The sequence below is a fragment of the Rhinoraja longicauda genome, chromosome 4 (genome assembly GCF_053455715.1).
Source record: "Rhinoraja longicauda isolate Sanriku21f chromosome 4, sRhiLon1.1, whole genome shotgun sequence".
In the NCBI taxonomy this organism is placed as follows: Eukaryota; Metazoa; Chordata; class Chondrichthyes; order Rajiformes; family Arhynchobatidae; genus Rhinoraja; species Rhinoraja longicauda.
In genome coordinates this window covers 23,112,690-23,131,398 of record NC_135956.1, presented here as the reverse complement: position 1 = coordinate 23,131,398, position 18,709 = coordinate 23,112,690, and the positions used below count along the sequence as shown (strand labels likewise).

The 18,709-nt window shown below is 40.2% G+C and overlaps 1 protein-coding gene across 5 annotated transcripts in view; it reads right to left on the bottom strand.

Annotated features, from left to right (window-relative positions):
- spidr (scaffold protein involved in DNA repair) overlaps positions 1-18,709 on the bottom strand; it is a 187,286-nt gene that overhangs the window by 159,322 nt on the left and 9,255 nt on the right. For all 5 annotated transcript variants that reach the window (XM_078397363.1, XM_078397365.1, XM_078397364.1 and 2 more), the window contains exon 5: positions 14,956-15,119. In XM_078397363.1, the coding sequence (XP_078253489.1) occupies positions 14,956-15,119 (164 nt within the window). The remainder of the gene's footprint in view (positions 1-14,955; positions 15,120-18,709) is intronic.

The window sequence follows — 18,709 nt, the reverse complement described above, 5'->3', positions numbered from 1 at the left end:
TTTTATATCATTTTATCAGGTCTCCCCACATCTTCTGGCATTGCAGTGTCTCTTCCACCCTTAACTCCTTATCTCACACTTTTTGTCTTTTCATCTCTAGCCTTTGTCCAAATTTTTGCCAATCAAATACCACTCTCCACCTGTATCCATTTATGACTTAAGATAGACACAAAATGCTGGAGTAACTCAGCTGAACAGGCAGCATCTCTGAAGAGAAGGAATGGGTGATATTTCAGGCAAGACCCTTCTTCAGACCACCAATCACTTGCCAGACTTTGTGCCGCCCCCCCCCCCCCCATCTCTTTTAGATTTTTATAATAATAAGAACAATCAAGTTGGAAGGAGAGAATTTTATACAAATCTGAATAAATCACTGACAATTTATTATGGGTTACAAAATTCTACAGGTAACTAATGTACAGAAAATATATTCAGCCTTAATGAACTCTTTCAAAAAGTAAGATAAATGGACAGATGTGAAATCAGTCTCCACACATTCTAAAAATGATTGGTATTACTAAATTATGAGGAATGGGGAAATAAAGGAATGAAGAAAAATCTCTCAGGGTAATACAGCACACCTTTACAAAAAGTTTTAAGCAACCTACAAACTTAAAACAACTGAATTGGTTAGTTATAAGAATGGACATCTCCTTCAGATCTTTCATGTATCATCAGCGGACAAGCCACTGGCAGGCTGCCCTTACAATGTCTGTACTGGAAAATGGATCATGGGGCAGGTATGGGCAGCTGGGATCAAGTGCATCCCTGGAGGAGATTCATGATCTGAGCACCAAAAAAAAAAATCAGGTGGACAAAAAGGGGTCAGCAGATAGCTCTGATAAAATTAAGGATAATATCAAGAGATTTTATGTACTTTAAGGGAAAAAGGGTAACCACAGAGAGAATGAGGCCCCCAACGAATCAAAGCGGTCAACTCTGTGTGTACCACAGGAGATGGCCAAGGTCCTGAATGAGTTTTTCTTCTCTGTTTTTACCATGGACATGAGGACCGAGGAACTTGGGGCAGCCAATGGAAGTGTCTTAAGGGCAGTCGATATTATGATCGAAGAGGTGCTGAAAGTCCTAATGCATATGAAGGTAGACAAATCTCTCATGCCTGATATATCCAAGGACACTGTGGGAAGTTAGAGAGGAAATTGCAAGTGCCCTGGCTGAGATTTATGAGTCATCAAGTACGGGCGAGGTACCGGAAGACTGGAGGGTGCAAATGTTGTGCCTCTATTTAAGAAGGGCTGCAAGGAAAAGCCTAGGAATTCTAGCATCTTTAGAAGTCTAACATCTGTGGTTGGAATGTTACTTGAGTGTTCTGAGAGATAAGATACACATGTATTTAAATATGGATAGGAGCTGATTAGGTATGGTCAGCATGGTTGTACATATGACTAAAAAGGTTGATGAGGGCAGAGCTGTAGACGTTATATATATGGATTTCAGCAAGACATTTGATAAGGTTCGGCATGGTAGGCTGCTCTGGAAGGTTAGATCGCATGGGATCCAAGGAGAAATGGGTGAATGGATAGAACATTGGCTTCATGAAACGCATGGGGTGATAGTAGAAGGTTGTTGTTTTGGACTGGAGGCCTGTGACTGGTGGCGCGCCTCAGAGTTCGGTGCTAGGCCAAATGGTATTTGTTATCTATATCAATGATTTGGATGAGCACATACTAGGTATGATTGGTAATTTTGCAGATGTCACTAAAGTGGGTAGTATATGCAGCAAAGTTAGTTGTCAAAAGTTGACAAAAATCGGTTGAGCAGGTGGCCTGAGGAATGGTTAATGGAGTTTAAGAAGTGTGAGGTGTTGCATTTTGGGAAGTCAAACCAGGGCAGGACCTACACAGTGAATTACAGGTCTCTGGGAAGTGTTATAGATCAAAGGGAGTTTGTGCCTTCTTTCCATGGGTTTTCTCCGAGATCTTCGGTTTTCTCCCACACGCCAAAGACGTATCAGTTTGTAGGTTAATTGGCTTGATGTAAATGTAAATTGTCCCTAGTGTGTGTCAGATAGTATTAATGTGTGGGGATTGCTGGTCGGTTTCTGACTCGGTGGCAAAGGGCCTGTTTCTGCGCTGTATCTCAAAACTAAACTAAACAAAGGGATCTGGGAGTGCAGGAACATGGTTCCTTGAAAGTTGCGTTACAAGTAGACAGGGTGGTCAAGGTTTTCATTGGCCTTCATCAGTCAGAATATTGAGTATCGAAGTTTGGAGGACTATAGTTACAGTTGTGCAAGGTATTGGCGAGACCTAGAGTATTGTGTTCAGTTTTGTGCCCTGTTATAGGAAAGATGGTATTAAGATGGAAAGGGTGCAGAAAAGATACATGAAGATGTTGCAAGGACTCGAGAGCCTGAGCTATGGAGAGAGTTTGTGCAGGCTTGGTCTTTATTCTTTGGAGTGCAGGAAGGTGAGGGGTGATCTTATCAAGGTGTATAAGATCATGAGAGGAATAGATAGGGTAAATGCACAGAGCGTTTTACCTAGAGTAGGGGAATTGAGAACCAGAGGACATAGGTACAAGATGAGGGGGGGAAGATTTTAATAGGAACCCAAGGGGCAACATTCTTTTTACACAAAGGGTGGTAGGAATACGAAACGATATGCCGGGGAAAGTAGCTGATGTAGGCACTATCACAATATTTAAGAAAAATTTAGACAGGATATGTTTAAAGGAATACTGGACAAAGTGGACCCGTTGGGCCCAAACCACTCCTGCATTGGTGGAGCGTGGGCGTGTGGGGGGGGGGAAAGAGTCCTGTCCCGTCCCGGTACGGGGATGTTCAGTGGTAGACGGCGGCGGCTCTGCCACTGTTGCTGAGCCGCATGCGCGTTTTTTTAAACTTTAAAATGTAAATAACTTTAAATATATAACACCAATTTCAATTAAACTTCTTCCATTGGACCACGGGACGATGGCGAGTAAGGAGGCCCTAAATTTGTTGCACTATCGTGTACCATTTTGGCTGTACTTCGCGAACAAGCAAACAAACAAGGAGAGTTTTAATGTATAGATGGGGTAACTGCAGGCAGGTGGCCGGAGTAGATGGGGCATGTTGGCTGGCATAGGCAAGTTGGGCCAAAGGGTCTGTTTCCATACTGTATGACTCTCTTAAACTCTATGGATGGTCATAGCCAAAAGGGTTCTGTTTGTGATGCAGGGGCTTTCGTCAAGATTCAGCCCAAACAGCAGCATTACAGAGCTGTGCTTTATCGCACTCTTCCAGAGATGGCCTGGAAACACGCAAGCACATACACAGACAAATATCAACGGCTGCTGAGAAACCATCAATACAGTGAAAGATGCCCTATGGTATGCATGAAACATGCTGCCTTATCAAAGAAAGGGTTAGCAGCACCTGGTGGTAAATTTACTCAGTCAAAGGGAGAACAAGCAAACTCCACACAGATATAACTGGAAATTAGGATTGAATTTGGATTGCTGAAGCTGAGGTAGCAGCTCTACCAACTGCACCCCAAGCTTTGACGGATTTGATAAATGGAGCCAGAAGCATGGGATCCTATTGAGCTGAATAACATTTAAAGGTATTGTACGTAATCATGTTAAAGGCTGCCAACTGCTTGAAAGGAAAGGGGAGAGATGGATTTCCTTTGTCACAGCTACTTTGGATAGAGATAACTAATTTAAGTATTTTTAGCATTGTATTCACTTCATATCTTTAAGTAAAGACTTATGAATCATGAAATAACAGTCAAGGTTAACAATCTTTCAAGTGTTAATTACATGTCTGTTGCATTTTCTGTTCAAGTGGCTTTACTGACTGATTTTTAGTAGGATGTGTACAAAGGATTTGTATAACTGCAGATATTGTTAATTTTGTTTGTTCGATTTGTGCTTTGACTTTAAAGTGCATTTAAAGGTGACCTGCACTGCCTTTTAAAAGTTGACAGGAAATGACTCTGGGCTTGTGGTTAATCGCTCCCTGTCCTACATAACTTTTGCAGCGCGCTGGAATTTCCAGGTATAGTCACATGACATACTAGTAAAGAGTGGAGTAATTAAGTAGTTAAACAATCTGATTGCTGTAGTAATGGAGGAAATTTTTTAAGGATTTCTTTCACCACATAATGCTCATATTTTGAAGTCTGCAATTGTATTCTTATTATCTTAATTTTACAAATGCTTTCTTGCTTTGACTCTTTTACTCAGTGGTATGTTTAAACACATTTTTGTTTGTTTGCCAAGAACATAGTGTTCCAGGGTGTCATTTGGTGACGTCTGTTACTGGTCTGGAGCCAAAGGAGAATGAAGTTCATTCTCCTACAATGCATATCGGCAGATTAGCTGAGGAGCTTAACTCTTTATGCGACTAAAAGGAAGGGCTTGGTAGTTACATTGATGAGAAGTAGACTTTTGAGAGGGTTTTTTTCAAAAAATTGTTTACAAAAAAAATCAAAAGTGTGTAATGCAAAGTATTGACATTAACATTTTTGTGGCAGACATATTACTTTAGTTTAGAGATACAGCGTGGAAACAGGCCCTTCGGCCTACCGATCAGCGATCCCCGCACATTAACACTACCCTAACACACTCGGGACAAGGGTGGCACGGTGGTGCAGTGGTAGATTTACTGCCTTACAGCGCCTGAGAGCCGGGTTTGATCCTGACTTTGGGTGCTTGTTTGTACGTTTGTATGTTCTCCCCGTGACCTGCGTGGGTTTTCTCCGATTTCTTCCCACACTCCCACCTGATTTCTTTGGTTTCCCCCCACACTCCAAAGACGCACAGGTTTGTCGGTTAATTGGCTTGTTCATATGATAATTGGTTCCTAGTGGTTGGATGAGTGGCAGAGACTGGGAGAGTTGATGGAGAATATGTTAAAGAAAAATTGATGGGGCAATGAGATTGCTCTTTGAGCCGGCATAGACGTCCGGGGACAAAATTGTCCTCTTGCTAGCCATAAGCATTGAACATCACTTCCACGAGTTTCTCTTTGCAGTCCAACACCTTCCAGCTCCTCAAAGTTCTATACTTGGCCTCCATCCATTTCTCATCACATCTTGCTTTTTGGCAATATAATCGGTTTCCTCATTTTTGGTAATGTCATCCATCTTTTAGTTTTAGTTTTAGAGATGTAGCATGGAAACAGGCCCTTCATCCCACCGAGTTTGCACCGACCAACGAACACCTATTCAATAGTTCCATGTTATCCCAGTTTCGCATTCTACACATGAGGGACAATTTACACAAGACAATTAGCCCACAAACCTGCGTGTCTTTGGAATGTGGGAGTAAACTGGAGCACCCGGAGAAAATGCATGTGGTCACATGAAGAACGTGCAAATTCCATACAGACAGGTTCCCATATTCAGGATCAAACCCGGGTCTCTGGTGCTGTAAGGCAGCAGCTCTACCACTGCGCCATCTTGCAGCCACCACTCTGATGCCCTAGTCTTAATGTCAAATTATTTGCCAGGATCTAGAAATTGATGAGAATATTTCTCCAACAAAATATTGGAAATATTAAACACATCCTCATCAAAACTAGCCATGAATTAATTCCTAACCATTGACTCAACATAGCAACAATCTAAAAACTGGATTCAACGATATGTAGCCTTCATGTCATAATGGACTCCAACATGACTTTCCACATCGTTAGCCATATTATCAATAAAACTGCCTGTTTTCCTGTAAATTAAAATAATCCAACTCGGTTCTTGATGGCACTCATTTGCTGTGAGAAATGCTATTATTGACTCTGAATTATTCCAATGCATTTCCAGTTAGTGTCCCTCAACCTACGTTCAATTTAGTCATAGTCGTGGAAATCTATTCTAATTTACACCATCATCTCTCTAAATGTTAACCTGCGTTAACTAGTTATTAAAACAGACATATTTATTTTTAAATCCTTTAACAGACTTGGTATCATTTTCTTTGTATGAGTCCCCAGTCTAGATGAGTGGCCTTCACCCGAAACGTCAACTGTTAATTTTCATCCACACATGCTGCCTGACCCGCTGAGTTCCACCAGCAGTTTGTTTTTTGCTCCAGACTCCATAATCTGTAGTCCCTTGTTTACGCAACAGATATATGCTTTCTAATTCCAGTTATTCGATTATCCCCAAATTGAAATTGCTCTTTCACTGTAATCGTCTCTTCAGCTCCTTAACCTGGAATTTCCATCCCAAAACCTGGCATCCTGCTTTCTCCCTCAAGGCATTTCTTAAAATCCATCATTTTGCCTGAATTTTTGATCACATGCCCAAATACTGCCTTATGCAGCTGTGCCAATTTTAGAAAATCAATAACAAACTGCTGTTGGAAATCTAAAATAAAAATAGTAAACCTTGGTAAACTCAGCAAGTCCGGCAGCATCTGTGGAAAGAGAAACAAATAATGTTACAGGTCCAAGATCCTACATCAGTTGAAGAGTCCTGGACCTGCAACATTAACTGTTTCCCTTTCCACAGATGTTGCTTGACCTGCTGAATGATTTCATTGTTTTCTGTTTTCATTTGGGTGTCAAGCTTTATTTGGTAATGCGGTGAAAATTGCAATCATTTGCTCTTTTAAAGGTGCTACATAAAACAAATTAGTGATGTGTGTAGAAAGGAACTGCAAATGCTGGTTTAAACCAAAGATAGCTGGAAGTTGGAAAGCTGAAATGACTGCTGAGTTACCCGTTGAGGTACTCCAGCTTTTTGTGTCTAAATTGGTGTTGTTGGTGATGTTGTTTCTTTTTTTGCAGATACATTTTCTTTATGAACTTTGCAAATATTATCCAACCTTCATTGAAATAAAGTGAATTTCATCAAAAAGGTACTGAACTCTGTACCACTGAATCATTTTAGAACTGTCAAAGAGCATTGCCTCTCCATATCAGTTTGCTGACTACCATCCCTCTTGCACAAAGAAACACCCAACCTTAAAAATAACCAGCGATTATTTTACCAAAGTACAGAAGCAAATATGATGCTTATACAAATACGTTTGAATACATAACATCTACACAAAGCAGCATGATATAAAGTTTAGTTCTCAATCAATATTATTCATTAGTATTTCATTCACAGTATTCTGCCCAGAATGCCAGTGAAATTATTTCTTCAGCACAATATGAGATCTTCAATATTATTCCATTGACCAAATGTTTTGAACCACATTTGACAAATCACACATTTTCAGAAAAAAATCCTGGCTTTGCTTCAGTATTTTGAACAATTTATTTGTGATCGTCAAGAAAGGGTATTTTCATGATTGGTGTTCCTTGCACTCTGAGCATGCAATGTCATCGCTCGGTATAGCAGAGATCAGATGCACATTAAAGTTACCATTCATTGTTCTGTAACCCTTCCCTTATTCTTGTCCAAATCAGCAGAAAAAAAAATTACTTCACCAACACATGTTGAGTTTCTCATACAATTTTCCCTTGCAGTTTCTGAAAATCACCACTTACCCTTGCACAAGATATCAAATCTAAATAAATATATTAGGATCTCGTTAACACAGATTGGGAGGGGGGGTGGGGCATTACCCAAAACATTCATCGCTATTAGTCGCTGTGTTGAATATTCCTAGCATTACACATTTATTCTTCAAATTTATCGCCTTTTTCATTCAGACTTAACTGTTACTGTTTCAAGTATTTTAAGATTTTAGATTAGATAGTATAAAAATATTTTGTCATAATTTTCCTTTTGTGTGATGTACATATCACTAGTAAGACCAGCAATTAATGCACATCACAAAATGCTGGTCAGAAATTAGTTCTAAGATATCTTTAACTATTACAGCTTGTGCATTGAAAGTGCATTGCCACTGAGTAATAGGTTTCAGTATTTTCATCAAGTGAAAGATCAGCAATTTTTTCGCAAGTCCGCACAGTAGGTTGCTCTGGAAGGTTATAGTTCATGGGATTCAAGGAGAGATAGCTAAATGGATAGAAAATTGGCTTTATGGAAGGAAGCAGAGGGTGATGGTGGAAGGTTGCTTTTCAGACTGAAGGCCTGTGACATGGTGTGTCTCAGGGTTCGAGCTGTGCCCATTGCTGTTTGTCATTAGATCATAAATCTAATTAATGATTTGGATTAGAACGTACATGGCATGATGAGCATGTCTGCAGATGACACAAAAGTGGGTGTATTGTAGATAGTGAATAAGGTTGTCAAAAATTGCAGCAGGATCCTGATCGGTTAGACAGGTGAACTGAGGAATGTTTGATGGAATTTAATACAGAGAAATGTGAGGTGTTGCATTTTGGGAAGTATAACATGGACAGGACCTACACAGTGAATGGTAGGGCTCTGGGGAATGTTGTAGAGCAAAGGGATCTAGGAGCGCAAGTACATAGTTAATCAAAAGGTGTTGTCACAGGTAGATAGGTTGGTCTAAAAAGCATTCAGCATGTTGGTTTCATCAGTCAAAGTATTGAGAATAGAAGTTGAGAGGGATGTTGCAGTGATACAAGACATTGGTGAGGCCAAGTTTAGTGCTGTGTTCAGTTTTGGGCACCATGTTATAGGAAAGATGTCGTCAAACTGGTAAGAGTTCAGAGAAGAATTACAAGGATGTTGCCAAGACTCGAGGACCAGAGCTGTAGGGAGGTTGAGCAAGATAGGACTATTCCTTGGAGCGAGTGGAGGAGGAATAATCTTATAAAGGTGTAGAAAATCGTGAGAGGAATAGATCAGGTGAACACACAGAGTCTCTTGCCAGAGGAGGGAAATAGAGAACCAGACTGAGGGTTAAAGAGAGGGGGGAAAGGTTTAATAGGAACATGATGGGTAACTTTTTTACACAAAAAAGTGTGGGTGTGTGAGAACGTGCTGCCGGTGGAGGTAGTTGAATTAGGTCCTATTGCAATGTTTAAGAAACATTTAGACAGGTACATGGATAGGATAGGTTTAGAGGGATATGGGCCAAATGCAGGCAGGTGGGACTAGTGTAAGTGGGACATGTTGGTTGGTGTGGGCAAGTTGGGCTGCAGGGTCTGTTTTAACTCTATGACTCAAAGTCAGAATAATATACAACTTGGAGGGAACCTTGCAAGTGGAACATTTTGTGAAACTGGGACTAAATTAGCCAGATTTCGTATTATTTAGCTTGAACTTTATTGCATTTATGTTTTGATTTCACATCCTTCTTTCAAAGTTTATTTTTTCAGCAGCCCCTCTAAATCCTGCATACAAGATAAACAAAATTGTAACACTGATCTAACCATACAATATTGCCATTCCTCCATTAAATAATACTTCAAAATCCAAATCAATAAAAACAAAAACAGTAAGTAAATCTGATACATTTGAAAGGATAAATTCGACACCAGTACACATCACTCCGGCCAAGAAAAACATCAAGTATTTTTCCTTAGAAATAAAGTTACCAACTTCAATCATTTCTCTCAAACATAGTTAAACATTTATCAAAGCATACGTTAACGTTTTAAAAAACAAAACATCTGCAACGGCCAATGACAATTGTGGGGCTTTTTTTGCAGTGAAATTCAACTTTTCTCCTCCCGTGAAGTACATCCATTAATAAAATTATGCTACAAAGCTTCTAGAACAAACCATTGTTTTTCTCCCTGAAATCCTGGAAATGGTTTTTTGACTTGTGAAGCTATAATGCCCCCTATTGGAAATTCTATTTAAAAAAATAAGCTTGTGAGATATGAAAGGATAACTAGCCTTCCAGATTTCAAAAATGACACATCAGCAATTAATATCTAAATCGCTATTGCATGTCGCACTAAAATGTTCATCAATAATTGTCTGGTTTTAGAGGATGAAAGAGCCGACCTTAGTAATACTCACAACTGAAAATTTAAAATATTGATTATCCATCAAAGTCCAAAACATTGATTATCCAATATTTTTTAAGGATACCACGGGATTGTTAAACCTTGTTACATATTTTATAGGATAATCCAGACAAATATGTTTTGGGGGCGCAGGGGACGAAACCAAAGAGGTGACAAGGAATCAGTCATCAGTGGTTCAATCATTTTGAAAATTGACAATGTGGTCTAATCCACAGACAATATTAGTCTAGCTCATCGTCATATTATTTTGGCAGACCATTCTACTTGTGATGTGGCCAGGGCAGAGCAAAATTACAATTCAAAATCTTGATCATCATTCTGGAAAGCATGGAGTGGAAAAAATGTTTTATCATATAGGCCACTGGAAATCGTACAAATTTCAACCACATATTGTTCCATGAATTCTAATTCTTCCCACAGTATAACCATACAAATTAAATGGAGCATCAACATCTGGCTTTTACCTGTCGATACAGAGCATTTCTGATTTGCAGAGCCACCCAGTGGACACAATAACACTGAGCACAAAATTGTACTTAAAATTGAAAATTTTCCAACATTAGCAACTTTGATACTTTGTATTAGTTCCAAACTATCGCTGGTTGATTAAATATTTTAGACAGCAATATCATTTTAAACTGTTACCAAAACAGCCTCCACTAGTTCAAATAGTTAAGCTCTTAAAGAACAAGTAAATTATTGTTTTGGAGGTGCAATAAAGCGCAGATGCAGGAATCTTGACCAACAAACAATCTGCAAGAGGAAATCAGCGGATGAGACTGCATCTGGGGGTGAAAAGGAATGGTCGACGTTTCAGATAAAAACCTTGCAACAGGACAGTGGAGAGGGGAGATAGCCAGTATAAAGAAGAGAAGGGGTGTGGTGAGACGGAAGCATGTGGTGATTGGTAAACATGGTGGGGTGAGGAATGACAGGCATATTAATGTTCCTGGAATCTTAAGGACTGGCAGCTTAACGTTCCATGGTAAGGGTGCTACAGGTGACATAGAGGTGGAAGTAAAAGGGAGGAAAAGTGGCTTTTTTGATTAAGAACATCACGGCAGTCGTCCGGAATGACATTACTGAAGGATTGTCCAGCGAGGCTCTGTGGGTAGAACTGAGAAATGAAAAGGACTGATCACCTTGTCGGGATTGTAGTATAAACCTTCAAATAGTCAATTGGACATATACTGGGAGATTGCAGGCAGCTAATAGAGTTGTCATTATCGGGGATTTTAACATTGCCAATATAGATTGAGACTGCCGAAGTGCCAACGGGCTTAGATGAGGTGGAATTTATCTAATGTTCAGGAAAGTTTTCTTAGGCAATATGTAGAGAACCCTACGAGAGAGAGGGCAAAGCTTGACTATTCTCGGTAGGGTGATCCTTTTAGGACCAGTACTAGAGTTCTATTAGCTTTAAAATAATTATGGATAAGGACAAGTCCACAAGTTTAAGTTCTTGATTGGGGTAAGACCAACTTTGATGGTATTAGATAGGAGCTTGCAAACATTAATTGGAGTAGTTTGTTTGCGGGCAAAGGAATGTTCAGAAAATAGATGTTTTTAAAAGTGTGATAGTGAGACTTCAAGGTGTACATGTTCCTGTGGAGTGAAGGATATGGCAGGTAGGAGTAAGGAGCCCAGGATGATGATAGAAATTGAGGCTCTGGTCAGGAAAAGGAGGTCAGTTACAGGTAGCTGGGATCACGTGTATGCCTAGAGGAGTAAAGAAGATTGCAGAGCATACTTAAGAAGGTCTGAAGAAGGTCTCGACCCAAAACGTCACCCATTCCTTCTCTCCAGAGATGCTGCTTGACCCACTGAATTACTCCAGCATTTTGTGTCTACCTTCGATTTAAACCAGCATCTGCAGTTCTTTCCAACACATACTTAAGAAGGACATCAGGTGGGCAAAAAAGGAGCATGAGATACTTTTGATAGATCAGATTAAGGTGCATTCAGAGAGATTTTGTATGTATTTTAAAGGGAAAGGGTAACTATGTCGCATAGAGTCCCTCAGAAACCAAAGTGGTCATCTATGTATAGAGCCACAAGATATGGACTTGGCTTTCATCAGGCAAGTTAATGGCGATGCATTGAGGACCGTCTGTATTACAGCCGAGAAAGTGCTGAATGATCTAACTCATATGAAGGTGGATAAATCTCCCGGGCCTGATCAGATATGTCCAAGAACACTGGTAGGCGAGAGAGGACATAAGATCTCCTGGCTGAGATATATGAATCATTAGACATGGGTGGGATGTCGGAAGAGTGGTGGGTGGTTAATATTGCGCCTCTGCTTAAGAAGGGCTGCAATGAAAAACCTGGGAACTATAGACAGCAAGCCTAACATCTGTGGTAGGAAAATAGTGAAGCGATGATATACATGCATTTTTCCCAGGGTATAAGGTCAAGAACTAGAGGGCATATGTTAAAATGAGAAGGGCAAAATTTAACAGGAACTTGAGGGACAACTTTTTCACACCGAAGGTGATGGGGATATAGAATGAGTTGCCAGAGGAAGTAATTGAGGCTGGTACAATAACAACATTTAAAAGATATTTGGACAAGTATATGCATAGCAAAGATATAGAGGAATATGGGCCAAACGCAGGCAAATGGGTCTAGTTCAGATGGGGTATCATGGTCATCATGGGAAAATTGGGCCCGTGCTTTTCACAATGCTGTATGATTCTACATGGAACCAGGTAGAAGAGTGGAAAGTGGAGTTGGAAGGCAGATGTGGGTGGATGTTCAATGGAAGCAAGGAATTGAGAAAAAGGAAAAATAGGAGGCATATGGAGCGGAGCAAATGGGGAAGAAAGGTAAAGGCGAAGATAGCTGCAAGAAGATAATAAGCATGAACAAGGGCTGCCAATGCCAGAATCTGGGAAGTAAATTTAAACATAACTGAACTTCAGCAGCACTGGTGACACAAAATTTACCAAAGAGGCACTGGATTAGTAAGAAAACAAAAATCTTAAAAGGATTTCTACATCCAATAACACCCAGTAACACTTTCCTAAACAATGGAATACTTTATCGTCACGTGTGACAGCGCACAATGAAATGCAGTGAAAAACAACCTCTTGGATCAAAATGAGATGAGTAGGTCTGCAACAAGGCAACTTTAAGGGTCTTTAAAATAGAAGAAAAGGTAGATGTCATATCAAGATAAAACTGAGGCAGCCTAAATCTCCAGAGCACCGGCACCAACCCATCATATTACCATATCACCACCCCATTCGACAAACCCCACATCTCTCTCCTCACTCTCGCACAGAATCCTCCCTATTATTTTTCTCTTTTATTTTTCTCTACTGCTTGCTTCCATTTATCATCCATATATATCATTGTTAAAGGCATGGGCCCAACTCGCCCATGCCGAACATGTTGAGCATGATACCGAATAGCAATTAAATTCTGGAGGATCCAGCCAACATAAAGCCAAACAAAGGAAAAATAATAAATTAAATGAAAAATAAAAGTATAGAAAACTAGAACAATCCATCTTTTTCGCTTGTTCCTCAAATTACTGATCTCTTGTCAGCGTCAAGAGTTGCTTGCAGAGAATTTGAAACTACCATCATGGTCACGCATAAAATGCAAATACTAAAATGATTATATTTCAATTTTTATATTACAATAATATTAATAATATTTTGGAGTGCCAATTGATAATGTATGACATTAACCGGTGTCCTAACCAAATACAGCAGTAAATTTCTTCTTTACGCCAGCTCCCAATGCTAAGCGTCAATTCTCTTAACGTCAGTAGCTAATTGTTTAATATTTTTTGATTGCAAGGTCATGGAAAGACGACATTGCAAGTGTTGTTGCGCATAGCTTTGCACAATACATCTTGCATTTATCTGGATTGCAAAGATGCTGCACAATTACACCATTTTCAGGCCTATTCAAAATTTCATACAGTTTTAAAATATAATCCCAATTAGTTTCACAATTGAGAATCATAATCTGCTTCTCTTGCCTCAAATTACACAATTTCTAAAAGCATTGTCAGTGACACTGTCCAACCTAACTGGTAAAATAAGTTATTACTCTAATAAATCTAACTTAAAAACTGCAATTCAGCATCCGTTTTCCAATTATATAAGAAATGGAAGATTACCAAGCTATTCTGTCCATTGAGCCTGCTGCACTAAATGATTATGGTTGATCTCCTACTTCAGTTGCACTTTCATTCCGTGATTCCCATCTCCTGATTTTTTTTTTGCATTAAATATTCTTTCTATCACAGTTTTACACATTCTCCGACTTAGTATCCACCATCTTCTGGGATAAATCATTACAAAAATTCATAATCATCTGAGTAAAGAAGAGTAATTTCAATCAAGAATAGTGACCCTTTATCTTGAGACCATGACCCCAGTTTTCTTCTCTTCAGCCAGGAGGGATTTCAGTTTAGGAGGTCCTACTGCAGTTGTACAGGGCCCTGGTGAAACTGCACCTGGAGTATTGTGTGCAATTTTGGTCTCCTAATTTGAGGAAGGACATTATTACTATTGAGGGAGTGCAGCATAGGTTCACCAGGTTAATTCTCGGGATGGCGGGACTGACATATGATGAAAGACTGGGTCGACTGGGCTTGTATTCACTGGAATTTAGAAGGATGAGAGGGTATCTTATAGAAACATATAACATTCTTAAAGGATTGGACAGGCTAAATGCAAGAAAAATCTTCCCGATGTTGGGGGAGTCCAGAATCAGGGGTCACAGTTTAAGAATAAGGGGTAGGCCATTCAGGACAGAGATGAGGACATTTGTTTTCACCCAGAGAGTTGTGAATCTGTGGAAGTCTCTGCCACAGAAGGCAGTGGAAGCCAATTCACTGGATGTTTTCAAGAGAGAGTTAGATTTAGCTCTTCGGGCTAAAGGAATCAAGCGATATGGGGAGAAAGCAGGAACGGGGTACTGATTTTGAATGATCAGCCATGATCATATTAAATGGGGGTGCTGGCTTGAAGGGCCGAATGGCCAACTCCGGCACCTATTTTTATTTGCTTCTATGTTTCTATGATATGGCGTTCCATTCATAATCTTGACTCTATGCTAGGCCAATAAAGGGGATTATTACAATGCTTTAAAGAATGAAATAAAATAACCAAATTGATCAAACTCACTGTTGAGGATTCAGATTGCGGAGTTGCACTTTCTTTGCATCTCGCTTTACTGCTCACTGAAGCATCGGAATCAGTATATCGTATGTCCAATGAACACTCCTTGTGGTCAGAAATCATACCTTCATCATCACTAACACTGTCCCAGTCAATTGCAAGCTCTTCTTCTGTTTTTTAAAAAAAAGTACAAACAAATTGTATTTAGGAACATTGAAGGGATATTTTAAAAATTGTGAACAGACTTGTGATGTGATTTCAGAATGGAATTTGCCCAAAGCCAACAACCTTTTTGGAATTGGCTGATGAAGTGTGAAATGTACATTGGTTTTGTTTTAGGCTTCAAGAAAATCAAGAATAAAGAGTCATTCCCCAACTGTAAATCACCTTCCCAATCTCCATCTAATGGGTCAACGAAGCCCAAAGGCTGCTGCCCAGCCTATGTTGCAGACCCACCCCCAACTTAATGTGGGCCAATGTCAGCAGACAGATCTCCTTGTGCTCTGCCGGCAGTTTGGGGGTCTCAGCCCAAGATTTCCCAGCTGATGGAGGGATGGGAAAGGAGTATCTGGCTCAGCTCCCATGATTATTCAGGGAGGTTTGCTACTGCTACTCGCGAGGGTTTAATCTAGAGTGGCAGGGTGGGTGGGGACCAGAATAGTGGGTCAGAAATTAGAAGGACTGATGAGAAGGTAGAGGTTAGGATCAGTACGACTCAAAGGAAGGACAGGCAGGGAAGTGAAGGAACATGAAGCTGATAGGCAAAAGTTTGTTTACTTCAATGCAAGGGAGTATTGTGGGGAAAACAGATGAATTTAGAGCCTGAATCAGTGCTTGGGACTACGATGGTCATTGCAAAAACTGGGTTGTGATAGGGACAGACTGACAAAGTTCTGGGGTTTCAATGTTTAAGACGTGATGAAGAAGGGAAGAGGTGAAGGTATTCTTGTAAAGCGTCTTTGAGTATATGAAAAGCGCTATATAAATGTAATGTATTATTATTATGATTATTATTATTACTCTATTAATCAGGAAGACTGTCACAGCAGCACTTAGAGAGGACTTACTGGAGGATTCAGTCACTGAGGAAATAAAAATAAGAAAGGTGCAAGCACCCTAATGGAATTGCAATATAGTCCTGCCAATAGCAAGCGGGAGATAGGCGGATGTAGATGAGGTTCTAAACAAGTACTTTGCATGTTTTCACCAAGGAAAAGGACATGGAGGACAATGAGATCAAGGTGGAGAATACTAATATGCAAGGGCAATTTGAGATTAAGGACGAAGATATGTTGGGGCTCTTGAAGAGCATCAAGGTGGTTAAATCCCCAGGCCCTGATGGGATCTATATTGAGAGAGGCAAGAGAGGATATTACAGGAGCCTTGATGAAGATCTTTGTGTCTTCTCTAGCTCTCTTCGCATATGAGATCTGGTAGAACTGGAGAGTAGCTAACTTTGTCCCTTTGTTTAAGAAGGGAAGTAGAGAGAATCCAGGGAATGAGAGGACAGTGAATTATAGTCATTAGTAGGGAAGCTATTGGAGAGAATTTTTCAGGATAGGATTTACTCCCATTTGGATGAGAAATGGTTAATTAGGGACATTCAGCATGGCTTTGCATCCAGCAGATGGTGTCTTGCTAATTAAATCAAGTTTTTTTTCAGGGGACGATGAAGGTGATAAATTAGAGCAGTGGATGTTGTCTACGAGGATTTTAGTAAAGTATTTGATAAAAGTCCCCCATGGTAGGCTGATCCAGAAGATTAAGATGCAAGAGGTTAAGTGACTTGGTTGTATGTATACTGATAGAAGACAGAGGGTTGTGGTGGAAGGACAATATTCAGACTGGAGGTCTCTGACCAGTGGAGTTCTGCAGAGATCCGTGCTGAGACCTCTGTTGTTTGTGATAGATATATATAAATGACTCAAGGCATCAACATAGATGTGTTGGTGAATAAGTTGCAGATGACACCAAGATTGCTGGGGTGACGAACTGTGAGGAAAGTTGTCAAAGTATACAGCGAGATATCGATCAGTTATGGAAATGAACAGAGAAACGGCAGATGGAGTTTAATCTGAGCAAGTGCAAGGTGTTGCACTTTAAGAGGTCGAATGTATGGGAAAATATACAATTAATGGCAAGACCTTTAACAGCATTGTGTAGGGAAAAAAACTGTAGATGCTGGTTTAAATCGAAGGTAGACACAAAATGCTGGAGTAAATCAGCGGGTCAGGCAGCATCTAGGGAGAGAAGGAATGGGTGACCTTTCGGGTCGAGACCCTTCTTCAGACTTCAACAACATTGATGTACAGAGGGATCTTGGGGTTCAAATCCATAACTCTCTAAAAGTGGCAACACGTGGAATACTGGTGGTTAAGGAGAGACTGATAGAAGTATGTAAAATTATGAGAGGCATAGATTGGGTAGACAGTAAGAATCCTTTTCCAATGGGAATATCAAATACTAGAGGGCATTGGTTTAAGGTGAGAGGGGGAAAGTACAAAGGAGATGTGCAGGGCAAGATTTATTTTCCAAACACAGAGGACGGAGAGTGCCTGGAATGCGCTGCCAAGAGTGTTAGTGGAAGCAAAGACAATAATGGCATGTGAGAAACTTTTGGATAGGCATACGGATAAACAGGGAATGGATCAAAATAGATTATGTGTAGACTGATAAGCGTTAACATAGAAAATAGGTGCAGGAGTAGGCCAGTCGGCCCTTTGAGCCAGCACCGCCATTCAATATGATCATGGCTGATCATACAAAATCAGTACCCCGTTCCTGCTTTTTCCCCCATATACCTTGATTCTGTTAACCCCAAGAGCTAAATCTAACTCTCTCTTGAAAACATCCAGTGAATTGGCCATTGCCTTCTGTGGCAGAGAATTCCACAGATTCACAACTCTCTGGGTGGAAAAGTTTTTCCTCATCTCAATCCTAAATGGCCTACCCCTTATTCTTAAACTGTGACACCTGATTCTGGACTCCCCCAACATCGGGAAGTTTTTTCCTGCATCTAGCCTGCCCAATCCCTTAAGAATTTTATATGTTTTTATCCTAAATCCCCTCTCATCCTAAATTACAGTGAATACAAGCCCAGTTGACCCATTCTTTCAACATAAGTCAAACCCGCCATCCCGGGAATTAACCTGGTGAACCTCCGCTGCACTCCCTCAATAGCAAGAATGTCCTTCCTCAAACTGGGAGACCAAATCTGCACACAATACTCCAGGTGTGGTCTCACCAAGGCCCTGTACAACTGCAGTAGGACCTCCTTGCTCCTACACTTAAATCCTCTTGCTATGAAGTCCAACATGCCGTTTGCTTTTTTCACTGCCTGCTGTACCTGCAAGTTGGTCTTGGCATCATGTTCGGCCGAGACATTGTGGGTCAAAGAGCTTGTTCCTGTGCTATACATTGAACACATGGAACTTTGTTTGCACACAATTAACTTTTTTTTTCTCGTTTATTATATGCTTTACAGTGTACAATGTTTACATATTCTGTTGTGCTGTTGCAAGTTAGAATTTCATTGTTCCATCTGGGACATATGACAATAAAACACTCTTGACTATACTGATCTATGTTCTATCATTCAACATGTTTAAGAACCTTGAGTACAATATAAACCAAAACCCTACATACACCATATCTTGCATTCCAATTAAGCAGCCCATTTGTGGATTGCCAGTCTGCTCTCTCCTTCATGGATTATAAACATTATTTACACCACTGAGAAAGTTTGATTGTTCTTTCAGTT